The sequence below is a fragment of the Protomyctophum parallelum genome, assembly GCF_964188405.1.
Source record: "Protomyctophum parallelum genome assembly, chromosome: 1".
NCBI classification, from domain to species: Eukaryota; Metazoa; Chordata; class Actinopteri; order Myctophiformes; family Myctophidae; genus Protomyctophum; species Protomyctophum parallelum.
The window spans coordinates 32,578,088-32,597,627 of record NC_139697.1 but is presented as its reverse complement, the minus strand read 5'-3'; the positions used below and the strand labels follow the sequence as shown (position 1 = coordinate 32,597,627).

General features: G+C 44.3%; 1 protein-coding gene across 6 annotated transcripts in view; it reads right to left on the bottom strand.

Annotated features, from left to right (window-relative positions):
• Positions 1–17,113, bottom strand: part of col16a1 (collagen, type XVI, alpha 1) — a 145,776-nt gene extending 128,663 nt beyond the window's left edge. For 4 of the 6 annotated variants that reach the window (XM_083777051.1, XM_083777054.1, XM_083777052.1 and 1 more), the window contains exons 1-2: positions 16,838–17,113; positions 7,185–7,301 (exon numbers count right to left, since the gene is read on the bottom strand). In XM_083777051.1, coding sequence (XP_083633177.1) covers positions 7,185–7,260 — 76 coding nt within the window. In that variant the 5' untranslated portion in view covers positions 7,261–7,301; positions 16,838–17,113. Of the gene's footprint in view, positions 1–7,184; positions 7,303–16,837 lie in introns of all 6 variants that reach the window. The other 2 variants (XM_083777049.1, XM_083777050.1) reach the window with 2 other exon arrangements.
• Between the last annotated feature and the right edge of the window lie 2,427 nt (positions 17,114–19,540).

The following is a 19,540-nucleotide window of genomic DNA, read 5'->3' as shown; positions in this document are numbered from 1 at the left end:
CCGCACTTACATGGACAGAACAGGCCCCTCAAGGATAGGTCCATGGGAAAACCTGTCACAAAGGTTACTATCTCAAACTGGATAGTGCAGGCCATTCGCCTGGCCTACACCACTCAGGGAGTGGAGCCCCCGCTAACGCTAAAGGCTCATTCCACAAGAGGCATGGCAGCATCCTGGGCACTCCACAAGGGTGTCTCAATCCAGGATGTCTGCACAGCGGCAAGCTGGTCCTCCCCCTCCGCCACATATTATAACCTAGATGTGGCAGTGCCCTCTTTAGCGCACGCGGTCTTGGGAGCTGCCGCACCATAAATGGACTCCGATCAAGTCCATCCCACAAGAGCTCTAGAGGAAATGAGGCAACGCCCCTCCTCCCTCTATAAAACCCAGGCTGCCTGGGGCAGTCTCCACCCTACCCCAGTTAGCCGCTCCGGGAAGACACTGACAGTCTAAGACTGTCACCTTTCCACCCTGTGGGACCGGGCTACAAACCTAACGTTTATCCCCAGCCCTTATTTATCCTCAAGTCCTAGGACTCACTGGCTAGTTCAGGATACGGGAGTTCATAAGGTCCCATAGAGCGAAATATTTCGCGAACACAACTTAAAAGAACATGAAGGTTACTTTAGTAACCATGGTTCTTTAAGTAAGTGAGCGAAATATTTTGCTGAACACCCTTTTGTCTTGCTCTTGGCAGAAGGAAAAGTGTTCGAGTGAGGCGGTGACGCAGACACAGGCCTTATAAACCCTGAGGCTTTGGGCGTCTGATGTCACCACTCTTAACACATTCTGAACGGGCACCCATTTTGGTGTTAGCATTATGTTATGCTTTAGCTATTGAAAAATTAGCATATCTACAAGCTCATAGTGCGCCACCGAGTGGCGCGCTACGAGCTTGTAGGTCTGCTATTTTTGAAAAATCGAAGAACGACTGACATTTTTTTAATCTGATCTCAGGTCAGAATGGGTTCATCAGACCAGTGTGTGTCCAGTGGAAACCTTTCCACGAATCTGATCTCAGGTCAGAATGGGTTAAACCCACAGGACATTAATGATGCCCTGTGCTGAGTTCATAAATTAAATTCTGTACCTCGGTTTCGGAACGAAAACCTCCCGCCACTGGCAGGGAGGAGTCTGAGAAGGTCTTAAAGAACACTTAAAGACGCCACAACCTTATGTGTCTTTAAGTGTGACGCCAGTCAGGGTTTGCCCTGACTGGCTCTCACAGCTCTTTGCAGTTGTAAATGTAACAGATAATTTGAATGTTGTTATCATTCACTTCATGCTCCATTTTTCAATGTATCCGACTGCTAAAAGAGTTGAAGATGATGTAAATATGTTGCTAGAATGACCTATTTATTTGATATTGGCACAAATAAACATCTAGTGATATTCTCAATGACCTTATTGCATTCCTTGACCCAGATAATGTATATTTTGACACCAAGATTGACCTTCTAAGTGGCTTAGAAGCTGAGATAGTGGCACTTATAGATATTACATGGCGGCCATCTTTGAACGCCAAGATGGCCGCCTTCTGACATCTTGATGACGTGGCTCCCCTTCCAAAATGAAACGTATGGTTATGGAGAACATGTGGAAAAAATTTGGCGCTTTTGTCAGCCGTGTCCACATTTTTTTGCTAAGCTACCGTACTATTAGGAATCAATGGCCTTATAGACCAGAGCAGGCGAGGCTCTATTGAAACCAACTGCATCTCTCTGTTTTAATTTCCTTCTTTGGAACAACAAACACTTGGCACGGCGCTTTCATTAGGGAGACGAGGTCGGAAGTGCATGAAGAGTGAGTGTGTGTGTGTGTCTAATTTTGTTCATAGTGAGAGGGGGTATGGTAGTTATTGGATGTGCTTTACAAGGTGGCATTCCAAGATAATTGGACAAAGGTTGCTGATCAGCAGAAAGTCTCGCTCTTTCTCTCGGTTTTCTCACACACACACACCTCGCTCCCTTTTTCTTTTTTCCACACACTTTTCTTTCATTCACTCTCTCCCACACCCATAGCCACACATCTTTTTTTTTATCCTTCACGCTCTCAAGGATAAGAGGCCCTACCAGAAGATATATTGTGCATGTTTCAAAGACCCATAACACAGCAGGTGCAGAAGGGCATGTGAGGTGATGTGCTCGACGCAGAACAAGTGATAAGATTAGATGTAGCATAAGTGATGTGCTATAGTATAATTGGAGAGACAGAAATGAGACGGACCAAAAATGGCACGAATTAAAAGACTGGAGGAAGCAGCAATAGGTTAAGCAAGAGGGGAAGAAATCAAATAGATAGCTAAAAGTGAAGAGTGAAAACGCTGAGGGAGAGAACATTCCTGGTTGTTTTCCAGAAATAAACCTGAGGAGTGGAAAGGCTTGAAAGCTGCACATTACTGCGATGAGGTCATTTATCTTCGCCTTGCGGGGCTTTGGACACCATTCAACAAGACACCATCACAACAGGCATACCAACCAACTCCCTCTAGGGGCTTGGACACCATTCAACAAGACACCTTCACAACAGGCATACCAACCAACTCCCTCTAGGGGCTTTGGACACCATTCAACAAGACACCTTCACAACAGGCATACCAACCAACTCCCTCTAAACAACAGAAACGTCCCAAACCACTTAGTACATAAAACCGATCTACAAGCTCACAACGCGTGAGGAATGATTTCTTACGTTCACCCATAATGACTGTTGACAAACACAGACAGACACACGGTGTGCGCAAGCTCAAAAGTGGTAAAAGGGGGATATTATTGTATGGACTTTGTATCTGGCAGTGTGTGTTTGTGTAGTTTATTGTATTATTAGTATTGCTGAGAAATGTTCACTGGAAGCTTGTTGGCATCTTGTAGCAATATGCTAATGGTCATGTACGGCAGCTAGCCAGTATCTGTTTTTACCCCTACTTCCGGTGCCATTGCTCAGAACACGCCCATCTTCAAACTTGGCCTCTAGAGTAGTGGTTCCCAAACTTTTTAGGCTGTGACCCAAAACAGAGATTAGACGTTTGACCGGGACCCAAACTAGTGGAAATAGAAGATTTACAAGCTCACAACGCGCCACTTGTGAGCTAATAAAAACAGCACCCTCTGCTGTCTTTTCTCCCTCTGAATTTGCCTCTGGGGGAAGGGGGGGGCCAATAGAATGCGGATAACAGGATGTTGGCCCGTTTGGCCCCTCCTCTTACGGTCGCACGTGTCTTTGTTTACATTCCTAACATACTCAACTCTACACGTTGTAATGGGAGCTGCCGACAAGATTCTGCTGCAGAGCTCAGAATGGGTCTTGAGAGATTACAGACATGTAAACAGACTCACAAGGTGAAAACAATTAACCTGACTCCGCCAGATGGGGCGGTATTGATTCACAAGTTCACAACACAGGCTCCGTCTAGATTCTCTCCCACAGTAGCGCCGATGAACCGAACCGGGCCGCCGTTAGGTCCAATCAGCGGGAGCTACGGCCAGGATCTGCCAATCACCTGCCAAGTAGCTTGAAAAATATAAGGACCCGCCTTCTTCAGCGATTGGGTTGGAGAGATAGCAGATGCAAGTAGTTTGTGAAACGAGTGTGAAGCAAGCTTCTGCAATCTGGCGGAGTTAGGTTAGAAAACAATGCCACTGGCATTGTCTTTAGAGATTACAGACCTTTAAAGAGACTCACAAGGTGTAAACAATGCCACTGGCAACTGGAATTGTTTGCCAGCCACGCTGTTGAAGCTGGTAATAAAACAAACCCTCAATTCCAATTCCAATTATGCGTGAAGCAAACAGTTCAGTATATGTGACATTTTATAGTAGCAGTAATTATACAGTACTTCATGTGGCGGCCCAGTGAACTCACATCCACAATACGGCAATGAAAAAAAGACATCGATTTTCAAACAAATCGAACACGTTTGGTTCTGGCCTCTATTGCGTGACGCAATGCAGAGCAGCATGGTCACCCCCTCAAGCACAACTCCTCAAGAGTAGTTTTGTTTAAACCTGCTTTCCTCTCGTCAGCAAATATACCAGCTACAGCGCCGCTTCAGATGAGCTGGGGAATAGCGAGTGTGTGTGTGGCACTCTGTGACAAAGTGTTTTAGCTCCACTTGAGAAAGCACTTCCTTCCAGGCAGCCACTGCAGGAAGACTCTCGGGGATGCGGCAGGCTGACTCAGCCTCATCTAAGGCACCGCGGCTGGGTTCCCCCGAGAGGGACGGTCCCCCAGAGCCCTGGAAGCTATGTTGGGTTTGGCTGCATGGGGGTTCTCAGAAATACACGTTGACATATGCCTCCGAAGGCGCATGACAGTTTGGACTTTGGGGAAACATTGAGCTCGCTACGCCTCTCTATCACTTTTTTTTTCTCCGTGCACGTTTCTTCTCTCTGGCAAGTGAAGCCATAATATACACAAATGATGACGAAAACTACCCTGCCAGTTGTAAATATGAAACGCCGTTTCAAATTTCTGTAAAACGTTAGGCTATTTCATTGGAGAATCAATGAATTCTCATCAAAAGTCAGTCGGTCTGTTGTTGATGAGTGAGGCTGTCGCGGTAGAAGCTCATAAAGATGCCTTAAGCATTTTCAATGGCCGCTGTCCCCGAGAGATGAAATTACAGGACAGCAAAGTGCTATACAGTAGGTGCTGGACAGTGTGATCAACGGAAGAGCTGGAAACAACCGTCGTGAACAGCTGAAGCTGAAAGATGTGAAAACATGTGAAGCTGATAAAAGACATCCCTGACATTGATATGCAACAATAAAATTTTACTGGATCTTTAAGATACCAAGTTACAGGTTGATTGATGGGTTTATCTAGATGAACACGACCACATGTAGTAAACACACGCCTCCCTGCCACAGCATTACAAACAGCCACCAACCACGGACTAGCACGGGCTACAATTACACTCCATTCCTCTCATATATCCCGAGGCTCAGTACGCGCACACACACAATGCTTCCTCAATCCTCAGTGATGACACGGCTCAACATGCCTTAAAGGCTGACAAAAAATGGTTATGCAAGCATGCATTTCTAGTCTGAAACTATTGGTAAATGGTGCATCTAGCAGCATCCAAAGTGCTTCACAATGGCATTCACCCAGTCAAGGCAAGGCAACTTTATTTGCACAGCCCCTTTCATACTCCAAGGCCAACGCAAAGTGGTTTAAAGGATAAAAAATAAAATCACACCCGTGATTTTGCAACACTCACACCCGAGTGTTGCAACTCCCCTCTCCCCGAGCACCGAACGCCCCATCTGTAAATCTTTTGTGACAGGGACCCCCAGAAGATTTGTGTTTATTATTGTAAATGTAAATTATTCAAAAACAGCAGATGTACAAGCCGCAGTGTGGCTGGAAGTGACGCAACTGTGATATTTTTTAATAGCCAAAATATGAAATACGGAAAAAATGTATTGGCAACACACTGTGATGACTTGACTTAGGGCCGATTCATACTCCTATTTTAGAGCCGAATAAAATTTGGTTCGGCTCTGTAGAGCCTACAATGTGACGTCATTTGAGGTTCGGGGGGCGGTACCGTCCTAAAGTTGGCTCTTCGGTGCTACTGAAAATTTCTGACGAGCCGAAATCGTATGAATCGGCCCTATGACGGACTGCAGTTTATGACGATTATGGTGTTGCTCCATCAGTGTTTCTTTCTTTGTTGATACTGCTATTTGTTTGTATGGATGCAATAAACAATGTTTTGTTCATTCGATGTCTCATACAGTGATAAATAAATGTCTTATCTTATCTTAAAGGGCTTACATTGATCTGTTACTATATTAATAGCTAACATTGGGGAATTGAACCGGGAGAATTCCTATTTCCAAACGGCCACACTACCTCCAGAGCCACTGCCGCCTCTATATTGTTTTGCCACTTTTTACTGCATGCAGTAATGAATTATGGCTGCATAATTCCTCGTAGCCCGAGAGAAACGATGCGGAATATAAAACGTCACTGTATTTCAGCCGTAGGATGAATGTTCTCCAATTGAGAAATACTAGTTTCCTTTTACAACATACCATGTAGATTTACGATTCAATTCCTGGGAATGAATCAGCTGCAGTGGCCACATCAGACTACAGATAGAGAACTATGCACAATGGCATTATTTAACTTATTACCACCATGGCTATACTATGAAAGTGGAAGAAAGGGAGGCATAATCCAAGCTAAAGATGTAAAATCAGGTTTTTCTGCCACCTATCTCAGTCATTAAACCATTATATTTCATTGTATGAATTATAGAGAAAGTAGGTGATCTACCGTATAAGCTCGCAAGGCATTGTGAGATTTTCTTCATAATACATACAGCTTCACAGAGCACACTTCAAGCACATTAAAGTTATAGAAAATCCATCCAATTTTGTAAAATATGCTTGACGCCTCTTGATTATAATTACAGCCAATGCAAGTGGCTGTTCACTTTTGATCACTAAACCTGTGATTTTCAAATTAGTCATGCTCATTTCCAAGTATAATATAGTCAATTCAAACATGGTCTTGTTTTAATGATAGTTTTGCTGGAAGCTTTGCAGCTACTGCGATCATTGGTACCCATAGATATTGGACAATAGCTATGGTTCAAAAATATGGGAAAATGAGGTGCAGGTCGAATTTAGCTGGAGTTTCTTTTCAAAATATGTCCACATGTTTCTGCCTCGCTGATGCAAGTTATGGTTAATTGCTGTAGTATGTGATAGCTGACCTACATGTCTCACAATGGGGTAAAGAAAGTACATCCTACTTTTATCTGGCTTATAGCTGATAAAGGTTTACATTTACTGGACCATACAAAGCATCAAATTTGAAATGACAAGATTGGACATTTTCATATGACAACAGCAAAACGTTAAACCACTGTAAGGAAGGAATCTTTACAGAAAGCCCTTGAAAACCCTTGAAAGGACAATTAAAATACCCCTTGACACTCTCCGAACCCAATCTTTCACACAGGATGGGGAGTGGGGACATTTTGTTGGAGGTGCCACTGTAGTGGAAATAAGGATAAAAACATTGCTTCTGGACATCAAGGACCTCTGGACCTCTCTGGCAAGAAGGCTGGCAGAGAGGTCCTTTGAAAGGGGAAGCTCGCCTCGAAGTCATAAAGTTGCAGAACTTTTCTTCAATTAAACACTCCCCATAGGAGGAAGTGGGCATCTCACCTTGAGTCGACGACAGCATGTCACATGATCCCAGACTGAGGGCCACCAGAGTCACAGAGAAGAAGAGAGGCCACATGGTTCACTTTCCCCCTGGATACAGCTCACCTCAACCACTAGCTGAGAGAGAGAGAGAGGGGGGGGGGGGGGGGGGCAGAGTCAACGAAGTCATCATAGCCAACATTTCATACATTTTATAAGCGAGCCCTCCAGCGATGCCTGCCACGCTTGCCATTTCCGACAGCTGCACATTATGCCTGACTACTGAATACTGATTAGCCGGTGATGTATATTTATGAGTCAATCACAGTGGATGTGCTAATTATGAGCCATGATGTGGGCTTTGTTAGCGATGTATGAACGAACCAAAGTGTCTCTCATTAAGGAGTGTAACTATTATAAAGTCGGATTATGATAATTATGCTGACCATCTGGATGGCCTTTGACTCGACAGCTGTGACACGTATTGTACGGGGTACACACACATTTGACTTGCATGGACACTGCAGAGACGCAAACAAACATTTATGTGCAAAACATCTGTCCGTAATGACAAAGAGAATGTCCACACATAACACACACACACATAAACAAAGCTGTGCAGTGCACATGAAAGTAACAGTACACCGATTTTCATGGAACCAGGTCGGTACAAAGTCAAACCGACAGCTTAGGCCAAAACACACAAACACATCTGGAGACAGTTCCAGCGGAGCCGCAACTCTGTCTGTTCTGTTGCACCAGATGCTTCCACGTGGACCGACAACATGCATGCACAAACATGCATGCAGTGCATGCAGACACGCACACACAAATATGCCACGTCTGCATAAGCATCCTCTGTAACTCTTACCAACCTCACCCTACCACCACCATGAACGCAAACACACAAATGACATCCCTGCTGACCTTAACTTGCCCTCAACATGTAGGCCGGTGGCTGTGCGGACCTCATAACTCGGAGATGTTGACAGGTACAGCAGGGCCCTCCAGGCATGAAGGCAGACACATACTCCTACGTCTACTGTGTGTATACACACACACACACACACACACACACACACACACACAGTGTGGCACTCTGCTTAAAGGGGGAATGTCACGGCCCGAGATTAACGTTGCTGATAAGGAACATCACGTGGTCTGAATGAAAACGATTTTAAACGACACGTGACTATATCTCAGGGTCTGACGTGACCTAGCATATAGTCAAGCTGAGTGGCTAGCGCACTAAAGGCTACCTGTTTTGAGGTAACTTTCTGCGTCATACTAGGTGAAATGATCATAAAAAATAAAAAAAATCGGTCGGAAATCTTCGTTACAATGACATTGAGTTGACGTGTAAGTTTTACGGTAAACTGTTGCGTTTTCTTTTTTTCGCGTGACGAGTTCCATGCTCTCCCCGTCTCCCCCCGCTGACATGGCCTCAAACACGGCTAAGTGCTGAACAGGGCTCCGTGCTGGAGCCCTGGAGCTTCACATGAGGTTACCACTGCCTGTCTAGCGCTACAGCGCCGGGCTAACCTGAGCCCTCTCTCCCTCTCTCGACTCTCTCTCTCTCTCTCTCTCTCTCTCACTGTCTCACTCACACACACACACACACACACACACACACACACACACACACACACACACTCTGTCTCTCTAATGATTAGGCCAGTTGCTGTATAGTGTTGTATAGCCTATCTGATCAGCGATCACCAGGGAGCAGCGACAACACACACACACACACACACACACACACACACACACACACACACACACACACACACACACACACACTCACGTCTCACACACTGCGTCTTGCATCAGCCTTCAGCGCGCATATGGACTGCCTTACGCACCGCCAGTCTCTCCCTCCGTATCTCTCTCTCTCTCTCTCTCTCTCTCTCTCTCTCTCTCTCTCTCATACTAATAATAAAACGCATCACAGCGCGACAACATATATCGGTATATCACAGTATCAGTATATATCACTGTTAACAACTTATCATATGTTGCATCAACTGCAGCGAGCAAAGGCTCTGCTCTGCTGCATCCAATAATAAATATATCAACTAGTCCAGTGCGGACTGGTCATTTAATTTGTATTGGTGCCGAGTGCAAAGCACAAGTTGCACAACCGATTGTTTTAATTCAAAGTGGTATATATATTCTGTGAAATGTGTATCGTCATTCCGTGTATACAAGCTCCAAGTGTTGTGTCCACAACTCACATGCAGCGCGTTGAGCTTGCAGATCGTCGGTGCCCCACTCGCCATGAATCCAAGCAGAGGTCTTCACAAGTATAGGTAAAACACTGCCAGTCTGCAGCACAATGGCCCGTTGTGCAAAGATGTTGAGATTTTACTTGTGCGATATTCAGATAGTCTAGGCCTACAACCGATTGTTATAATTCAAAGTGTTATATATTCCGTGAAGTTTATATTTTCATTTGGTGTACAAGTCATGTTTTTAAAATGCCTTTATCAAATGATAGAGAGATAAGCCATGCAGCCCATTGACTGCATGTCACTCTGCCTACATGCTGACAATGTGCGCACGTTGTATTAGCCTACATTATAACGTGACATTTATTATACAGCTCGAAAATATAGCCTCTCTGCAAGCTCACAACTGGTTGTGGACACTTCTATAGGTCTGACTCTGCTATTAATTTCTGTACCAAGTCGCCAGAGCAATGGTAAAGTGTCTATCATTTTTTAATTATATGGAGAGAAAAGTCGAGAGTCGGGATCTGGAGATTGCTGACAGACAATGAAAGAAACATATACTTCCATTCACAATTTAGGTGGCTTTAGGTGGTACTTATTCCTTCATTAAAAAATATGATTGGCACCTCATAAGTGTAAATATAAAATCCAATATAATATAGCCTACAATTGAAACCTGCTACTGCAGTGATTTTATCCTGTGTTCAATGCGTTGCTGCGTTTGTGTGTGGACATATATCTCTGTCGTATGGCCAGGGATTTTTTCTAAAACGGAGGACGAAAATATCCGTTTTGCAAAAGATCCATGCACGTATAGCCTGGGCCTCAGAAGGCATGTGATGTCTTCGTCTAATGAAACGATCAAACGATCATCTCATTCATCATTGACATAGCGTTGTTTAGGCTATAATGATCAACTTGTATGGGTGATCATTTTATGTATATCAAATATTATATTAACTCAAGGTAATTAATGCTACAGCTCTGAATATAAATGTCGGAACTGGTGTAAAATGGAGAATAAGTCTGTTGCAGTGTTGCGCACTGAAAACCAGAACAGGTACGCTCGCCCCTTTTCTAACTCACCCCCACGAAAAGTGAAGAGCGGTCGCCCTGGGATTTCGAAAAGTGAAGGCGGCTTGCCCCAAAGCCATGAATAGCTCGCTCCCAAAGTGTGGTTATCTCGCCCCACAGCGTGGATATCTCGCCCCAAAGCCAAGACCAGAAACCAGAAATAATATCTAAATTGTCAAAATTAATAATATCGAAATTGTGCTTTACCATGATTTCTACCATGAGTGTTGACTGTTTTGGCAAACACAAGCAATATTAATCCATTGGCTAATGTATGGCCCAGAAGGGACATATATCCTTGAGCTTGCATATTGTCAATATGGCTGCAAAAGAAAAGAGACAATGTCTCTTTTCTTTTTCACGTTTCACGTTTCGGGTAGGCACCATCTTGTAAATATGCACAATAAGGGTCCAGACACACCCAATAATAAAAAATAGGTATTCCATTGAGTCTCTCATGGTCAGAAACCATGAAATAGACACCAAGTTTGCATTTCTAGCTCATCTGGTTCAGAAGTTAGTGCCAAACCTATATTTTCTGATTTCCAGCAAAAGAAATTGACCGGGTTGTCCATATAGGTTGTGATCCTATGAGATATTATTTCTGGTGGACAACCTTTGAGGTCATGGCAAATGCAGGTTTCCTAAAAAAAGGGTGGTTTGCCCCCTGGGTACCATGCATCATTTTCATTTGACCACCAACAACAAACTGGTTCTAAATGTTCTCCTTTGACAAACAACATTGATTCTAAAGGTTCTAATATGAGAAATAAGGTAAAATAAACATGAAATAAACATGGGGCGAGATATTCGTGCTTTGGGGCGAGATATCCACGCTGTGGGGCGAGATAACCACACTTTGGGAGCGAGCTATTCATGGCTTTGGGGCAAGCCGCCTTCACTTTTCGAAATCCCAGGGCGACCGCACTTCACTTTTCGTGGGGGTGAGTTGGAAAAGGGGCGAGCGTACCTGTTCAGTGCGCAACACTGCAACAGACTTATTCTCCATTTTACACCAGTTCCGACATTTATATTCAGAGCTGTAGCATTAATTACCTTGAGTTAATATAATATTTGATATACATAAAATGATCACCCATACAAGTTGATCATTATAGCCTAAATAACGCTATGTCAATGATTAATGAGATGATCGTTTCATTAGACGAAGACATCACATGCCTTCTGTGGCTATTGGAGAGCTCCTAGTTGCGCACCGATACTTGTTATTTTTTCCAGTGGTTCCTAAATGCTATAGTTTCTTCGAATATATCTAATCTTCACATATTGTCGCGCTGTGATGCGTTTTATTATTAGTATTAGTATAGAGAGAGAGAGAGAGAGAGAGAGAGAGAGAGAGAGAGAGATACGGAGGGAGAGACTGGTGGTGCGTAAGGCAGTCCATATGCGCGCTGAAGGCTGATGCAAGACGCAGTGTGTGAGGTGTGTGTGTGTGTGTGTGTGTGTGTGTGTGTGTGTGTGTGTGTGTGTTGTCGCTGCTCCCTGGTGATCGCTGATCAGATAGGCTATACAACACTATACAGCAACTGGCCTAATCATTAGAGAGACAGAGTGTGTGTGTGTGTGTGTGTGTGTGTGTGTGTGTGTGTGTGTGTGTGTGTGTGTGTGTGTGTGTGAGAGAGAGAGAGAGAGAGAGTCGAGAGAGGGAGAGAGGGCTCAGGTTAGCCCGGCGCTGTAGCGCTAGACAGGCAGTGGTAACCTCATGTGAAGCTCCAGGGCTCCAGCACGGAGCCCTGTTCAGCACTTAGCCGTGTTTGAGGCCATGTCAGCGGGGGGAGACGGGGGGAGACGGGGAGAGCATGGAACTCGTCACGCGAAAAAAAAAAAAACGCAACAGTTTACCGTAAAACTTACACGTCAACTCAATGTCATTGTAACGAAGATTTTCCAGTGAAAAAAAAATTTTTTGGTTGACACTTTCAACAATTATGAAGCTAAGTCTGACACCAAAACCACTAGCATGAGTTGATAGCCACCAGGACTGCTAACTCGCAGAGCCCAGAGGCGCTCTGCCCTTAGTCCAGATACAAGATCAATTTCATTGGTCAAATTGTGCGATCCCGACCTGATGTCATAATCCAAAACGCTAATTTTAATAGCATTATTAGCTCCCGAGGGCCGTGACATCCCCCCTTTAAGCCAAGGACCCAGGGTTGAAGGAACATACACTTGCGTGGTTCGGCTGGTTGCCTACAGGGGCCCCGCTGGCAAGTTTTTTGCCAGACAATGTAGTAATTGTCTCAAATGATGCTCCAACACAATAAAAGCCAGAGCCCAAGTTATCCCTCCTTAATTGTGAATGATACCTATATTTCAGACTCTTACTGTCCAGACAATCTTAGCAATTTCAGACATTTGAAGCCAAGGAAAATCTTTTTACCCATTGGTGGCTGTCTGAATACCAAAAAAAACTAAAAAACTCTATTTGAGGTAGAACCCATTTAGACCCGAGGCCGGTTCTAAAAAGGCCTTCTAAATCCATAAATAAATGAATAAATAATGTTACACACTTCAATGGCTGACAGAGTCCATATCAGTGTGGATTGATTTGTCCATTTTACTGGATGTACTGGAACTGCTAAAAGACAGTTAAACACATGACAAATGTATTAAGTCACATTTCTGTCCAGGAAATAAGCCATCTGAAAACAGTTATCAAGTTCAAGTTTCCACTTCCAAGTGTGTGTGTGTGTGTGTGTGTGTGTGTGTGTGTGTGTGTGTGTGAGACTGTGAGTGTGTGTGTGTGTGTGTGTGTGTGTGTGTGTGTGTGTGTGTGTGTGTGTGTGTGTGTGTGTGTGTCGTGTGTCTGCGTGCACTCACAGATGTGAGCGCTGGTGGGATTTGAGATGACCAACAGCTGTGATCATCCTACAACGCCCATTGTGTTCATTTAGGCTTAGGGGGAGGGAGGAGGGTTAAACCCTAGAGATAAAACTAATATTCTGTATGTCGGCTGGATCTCTCCCTCTCTCTCTCTCTCTCTCTCTCTCTCAAATGTGTACAGATGTGAGCACTGGTGGGCTTTGAGATGACCAACAACTTTGATCATCCTACAACCCCCATTGTGTTAACATAAATGTGCTTCTTCTCCTGAAGGCAGGGGGGGGTTTGTTTTAGGAAATACTGATTGTGTTTTCTCCTGGCCCTGCATCAATTGGTATTTCTAATAACTCTCGTGCTTTGAAAATGGCTGATGTCTTGGTATGTTCCCCAATCAGACATCAGGTTTATTCACCACTGGTGATTACGTCTTTGCATGGATTATCAGGAGCTCAATGTTTGGACAAATGTAGAATAGCTTAATTAAAGAGGCTAGCTTGGTGGGTACTGGGTAGACTACTGCCCCAGAGTACATGTCTACTGCCCAGTATACATGTCTCTGAGAAAAACCTTCAGCCCTAACAGCCCCCACACAGACACACACACATAAAAATACATATTATCTATTGAGTTACAGATGGAAGCAGCACCGGCTCAGAACATGCTGCATGCATGTGGAGACGAAAGACAGCAACAGTTCAATGAAACATCATATTACGTGCATGTACTGTCAAACAGCAACACTGGCAAATTGGGGTAATTTAGGCAGATCTGTCTGTGGGATCATGAACCTTACTGAATACCCAAGGGAATACCCAAGGGAAACCCTCCCTCGCCTCCGCTAAGAATGTGCAGGAGGGGGATGCTTTCAATGAATGTGTAATATATTGCAAAGACAAGACTCACTGGTACAACTTAAAGAGATAAAAATATTGGTTGCATTCATTGCATAGGTTAAGGTTGGATGCATTCTAGCCGCAATTTGCAACTCTAGATTTTTTTACAATGGGCTGAATCTAGCCCTCCAAGCAGAACCCAATGCTACTGAAGTTTCTGACATTTGTTCGACCCACTGCATTGGGTCCTGTTGCACCACTACCATGCCACCTGGTACGCAGCCATTCTTAAACATAAACAACATGTTTAGCGCCTGTCTGCGCTCTTTGACGACATATTTTCGTGTGAGCGTTTCTGAATATGTTTAGTATAAGTACCCATACATGCCGCTGCGAATATCTCCTGTGGCGCGGAAGCCGTTAAGTATTTTTAATCTTTGTTTGACCGATTTGGTCGCTTTGATTCTTCTCTTCCTTCCTTGTTTATTGACACCTCATTGTACCGCCTATCTGGCTAGCTAGTGGCGCTATAGCTATGACAGAGCAGATCAGAGGCAGGGACGTAGCCGCACAAGCCAACCGCACACCGGGAGGCGGTACAATAAACGGTAAACAAACAAGAAGAAATAAAGCAAACAAAAATACTTAACGGCTTCCGCGCCACAGGAGATATTCGCAGCGGGATGTATAGGTACTTAAAGTTCCCGAATTCAGAATAACTCAAGCAAAAAAAGACCGTCACACGGCGCAGATTCAATCTTAGAGAGCATTTTTACTTCCGCGTTCCGGAATTCCCATACGAAAATATAGTTATGACCAGGGACCCAACATAAAACTCATCAAAATTTCAGAAAAGCTTTATGTAGGGTCCCGAAATGGGCTAGGCTGAATCTAGAGTTGCAACAACCTCCATCCACTTCCTATTCATCTTTTTTGGTTTGTGATCTGCTTGTCTTAAATGACGTTAAACTCACCAACATTGCAGCTGCAGTCCAAGCTTGAATTATCCTCTTTCAATCTGCCGAGCTTGTTTTTCATAAAAATCCCCCGTAGACATGTTATGAGCTACTTTCTGTCCAAAATATTCCACAAGTATTATTCCGAGCCGCCATTTTGTATTTTTGCAACGTGCCGTAAAACAAGACGTGAGGGGGAGCGCTTGTTTAATAGAATCTTACCTGTGCAGGTAAGACACCCAAAGAAGAGGCCGATGCAGCACGACGCCCCGTGACGCACAGCCTTCTATTAAACGCGCTTTTTTATGAAAAACAAGCTTGGCAGATTGAAAGAGGATAATTCAAGCTTGGACTGCAGCTGCAATATTGGTGAGTTTAACGTCATTTAAGACAAGCAGATCACAAACCAAAAATGATGAATAGGAAGTGGATGGAGGTTATTGCAACTCTAGATTCAGCCCATTGTAAAAAAATCTAGAGTTGCAAATTGCGGCTAGATGCATTCATTGCATAGGTTGACGTACATGCATGATACAGTAGCCTACAGTGGTTGTGGGCAGCAGAGAAACATGACAGTGACAGGCATATACACTACTACTGTACAATTAGCCTAAACTGCAGCATGGTGCATAGTTACAACTTACACACACAGACTACTCAGACACACGCATGCGCATAGCAGGCACAATTTATTCCACTGTTCTTCAGGCCATACTGGGAATGCATTGCAGGCCTGTTACAACAAGGAACATGGAATGAATAAAAGTAACTAAGGATGCCCTGAGGCTACAATAGTCACTCCAGAATATCCGCTGACCCGAATCCAAAGGAACATTCAAACCAATGGAGGCAATATCCAGCATTGCCATCTGGGATGTACAGTACTTGTTCAAGGCAAGGCCCCTCACTCTAGGCTGTATCTGGTGCTCTACTACTTTAGTAAAAAGAACAGCATTTTTTAAGTAGATTCTGTTGGGGTTGCTTCAGAGATCCTATTTCCATTTTGCACAAAGTTCACATCTATTAAGAAGTGCTGTGAATTGAGGCCTGGGCTGTTGATGTGAAGTAGTTGGCTCAATGCCCATGCAGTGCTCTTTGAAGCAGCCTGCAGCAAGCAGCAGAACACTGGTTGATTTCCTTCAGCTTCCTGCTTCCCCTTAACATTTCTGTTCTTTGGCTATAGTGAACTAAATGATTTTTAGTTGCCTTGAGCTACACTTTAAAACAGTGTAAATATTGTGACACCAGCAAGCATGAGCCGACTATTAAGACAGTGACCTTCTTCATGACATACAACTCTCTAGCACAAAAGACACACACACTACACACACACACACACCGCGACAACAAAGTCTCCAGATGTGGTTACTTCCACCACATTCCTGCAGCCAGCCAGGATGCAAAGATGATAGTTGGCTAACGAGCTAAGCAGATGTGGCTCTGCCTCATGAAGCTGAAAAAGTTGACAAACTAACCACACAACTTTAACAGAATAACCAAGTGTCAATGAGCATTGATTGGAACAACTAAATGTAAGTGGTTAACAGCTGATACCACTCTTCAGAGAGAAGTTGAGCATGAGGCTACAATCATTTAATCGATTAGCGGCTCATTAGCCCATGGCACTTATATAGTTTGTTTTAGTCGACTTTGAAACTAAACTTGAAAACGTAACGCGTTAAGCATCACCTGAGTGTGGATGGTGGGTGTGTGCGGGCGGTCAATAAAAGTCATACCTTCTTCAGCTATTGATATATCCTCAAAGTTATGACCACATTAATCCAAAAAGTATATTCCAAACCCCGAATATCTGTATTTTCTTTTCTACGGCGCTTCAAACAATAATCCACACGTACTGGCCTTCCCTTTGAGTTGTATTAGAGGCTTCTTCCAGGGGGAAAGAAAAAGTTCCAGACTCACTGACTGCATGCAACTTTAGCCGTCCCCTCTTCTTCCTCCTCGTCCTCGCTGCTGCTGTTGTTCATGAAATTCGACAACTCACACACACACACACGCACACACTCTCTCCCTCTCTCCCAATCTGTCTCGCGCGCGCGCGCACACGCACAGTTTTACCCCGCCCCTCCCCCCTTCTCTCTCTGGGAATCAGATCCTCCAGTTAAACGTGTAATGACATCACCTGGTCCAGGCAGCGCTGGAAAATTAGCTGCAGGCACCTCAATTCTCTCTACCCACCACCACCTCTCCCTCTACCATCATCTCCTTTTCCTCCTGTCCTCATCAGCCAACTTTCCCCCTGTCTCTGTCTCTCTCACACAGACACAGACACAGACACAGACGACACACATGAACACACACTTACTATTTCATTTGATTCATAGACTGAGTCATAATTTGTTGCTTTAAGCCGAAAAGATTTGCATTTATTTTGTCTGGGGTTTGCTATTGGTCCATGAAGCCCAGACCCACTACCAGTATTACGCCCTGTGGGCGAGAAGTGACATATCCATGGGTGACGGGCCTGACGGCAGACTGCGGGGCGAGCGCTGGGGCTTTGGCATGGGGGGGGTCAGTCAACATATGGAATGAATTCTGTACTGGCCATATATGGAGCGTGTCTTGAGTGTACAGGGTTTGATGAGGTCAGATCAACATATGGAATGTCAGAACAGGTCAGCTCCATATATGGAGATCTAAGGGTGGCGGCAGGGGCAGTGTCTTGAGTGTACAGGGTTTGATGAGGGCCCAGGTAGGGCCGGGCCTTAAGTTTTGGGCCTGTTGAGAACTCTATCGTTTTCGCCGGCTGCCGGGCAGCACTAATAACTTTTGGGCGTGCCCGTCTAGAGTTTAAATGGACAGGTATCAGTCAAAAGGGAGACATCGAAGAGGAAGGACGGGCGGGGAGGGATCAAAATAGAATATGTCAGCTCCATATATGGAGATGGAGGCGTGATGTCACAAGACGTAACCATATATGGAGGTGTGACGTGACACACGGAAATGCAGGTTTTCATAGTAAATGCAACCTACGGTCGTAATCATTTGACACATGCTTTTTGTTGGTGCATCTCTGAGGCTGGCAGTGCAACACTGAGCAGTAAAAAGTAATTAATGAATTTGCCATGATACTTATATTTGACTGACAGCTTGGTCCACAACTTCCACAGTGTTTTATCACCATGGCTTTATTACGCACAATCAATAGGCTACCGTGTCCTGGAAGCTACGCTACCCCATTCAGAAACACTGATCATAATGCCCACATAAATTCTACCTTTATCATCTGTGAATAAATTATTTGAGAGCCAAATAAATGTTATTCTGGCCTCTGATTTATTCACGATCTCTCCGGCTGCAGTGGCTGAGGTAGGTAGTTAAAAAGGATTATGTCATCTTATGGAATAGGCCTACAATACATATCTTTTCTCTCTTGAGAAATTAACCCCATGAGACCTCTTTCGCTGTTCCATGAGGTATCTCTGCCCCCCTCCCCTCAAACGCACCCACACCCACAAAACATGACGAGATTGACGAGATGGCAAAAAGCCAAGTTTAACTGTCCGTGACTTACCGGTAATTTATTTTGTCGATTACTTTCGCAGCTGTCTGACAATTTGACCTTTAACCAACATGCTCACCTGGAAGTGACCGTCTACACCCCAGGGCTTACATCAGTGGAAACACGGAAATGTGTTATATATGGGTCAGGTTGCCTGTGTGAGTTTCTGGGTTACACATATAATATGCATCATGTTTGCACAATACTTCTGTATGTGTGCGTGTGTGCGTGCGTGTGTGGGTGTGTGGGTGCGTGCGTGCGTGCGTGCGTGCGTGCGTGAGAGAGAGAGAGAGAGAGAGAGAGAGAAAGAGAGAGAGACATTCGTGTGTCTCTGCTTTAGTGTTTACCAATCTTCAGCTGATCTTGCCGCACTGGATGAATGAAATGTAACATCTTCCTTGACTGCAGAAAGGTAAACAAGCGACAACAATGATCTTAATCTATCCCAGGGGAAATGTGTGTTGAGCGCACCAGTTGCTATCAGTAAAAGCATTAACTCCCAGCATTAACTCCCAAAAGACTCAAGTACATTAGACTGGAGTAGGCTACTGTACATACAAAGAAAGATTAGCACATACACAAACACACCTACAGTACATGCAGTAAATATGGTGTTGTCACAAATACACCTCTGCTCTGTCATTACAAATCGTCCCGTCACCGTAATCCATTGCAGCCTCAGCCTATTTGCCTGATCCACTTTGTCAGGCAAAGTAATCTATCAAAGAGAGAAGAAAATAAATATATCATGTACATCTCGCTGGAAGTGAGAGAAAACGAGTCATAGGCCTTCTTCAGGTGCCTGTCAGGTATGTTTGCACACACAGGCAATTTGTCTCGGTAGGTTGGCATGATACTGTCACTGTGAATTCTACAAAATATTTACAGAACAAAAATACATCGCTTGGATGCACCTGAG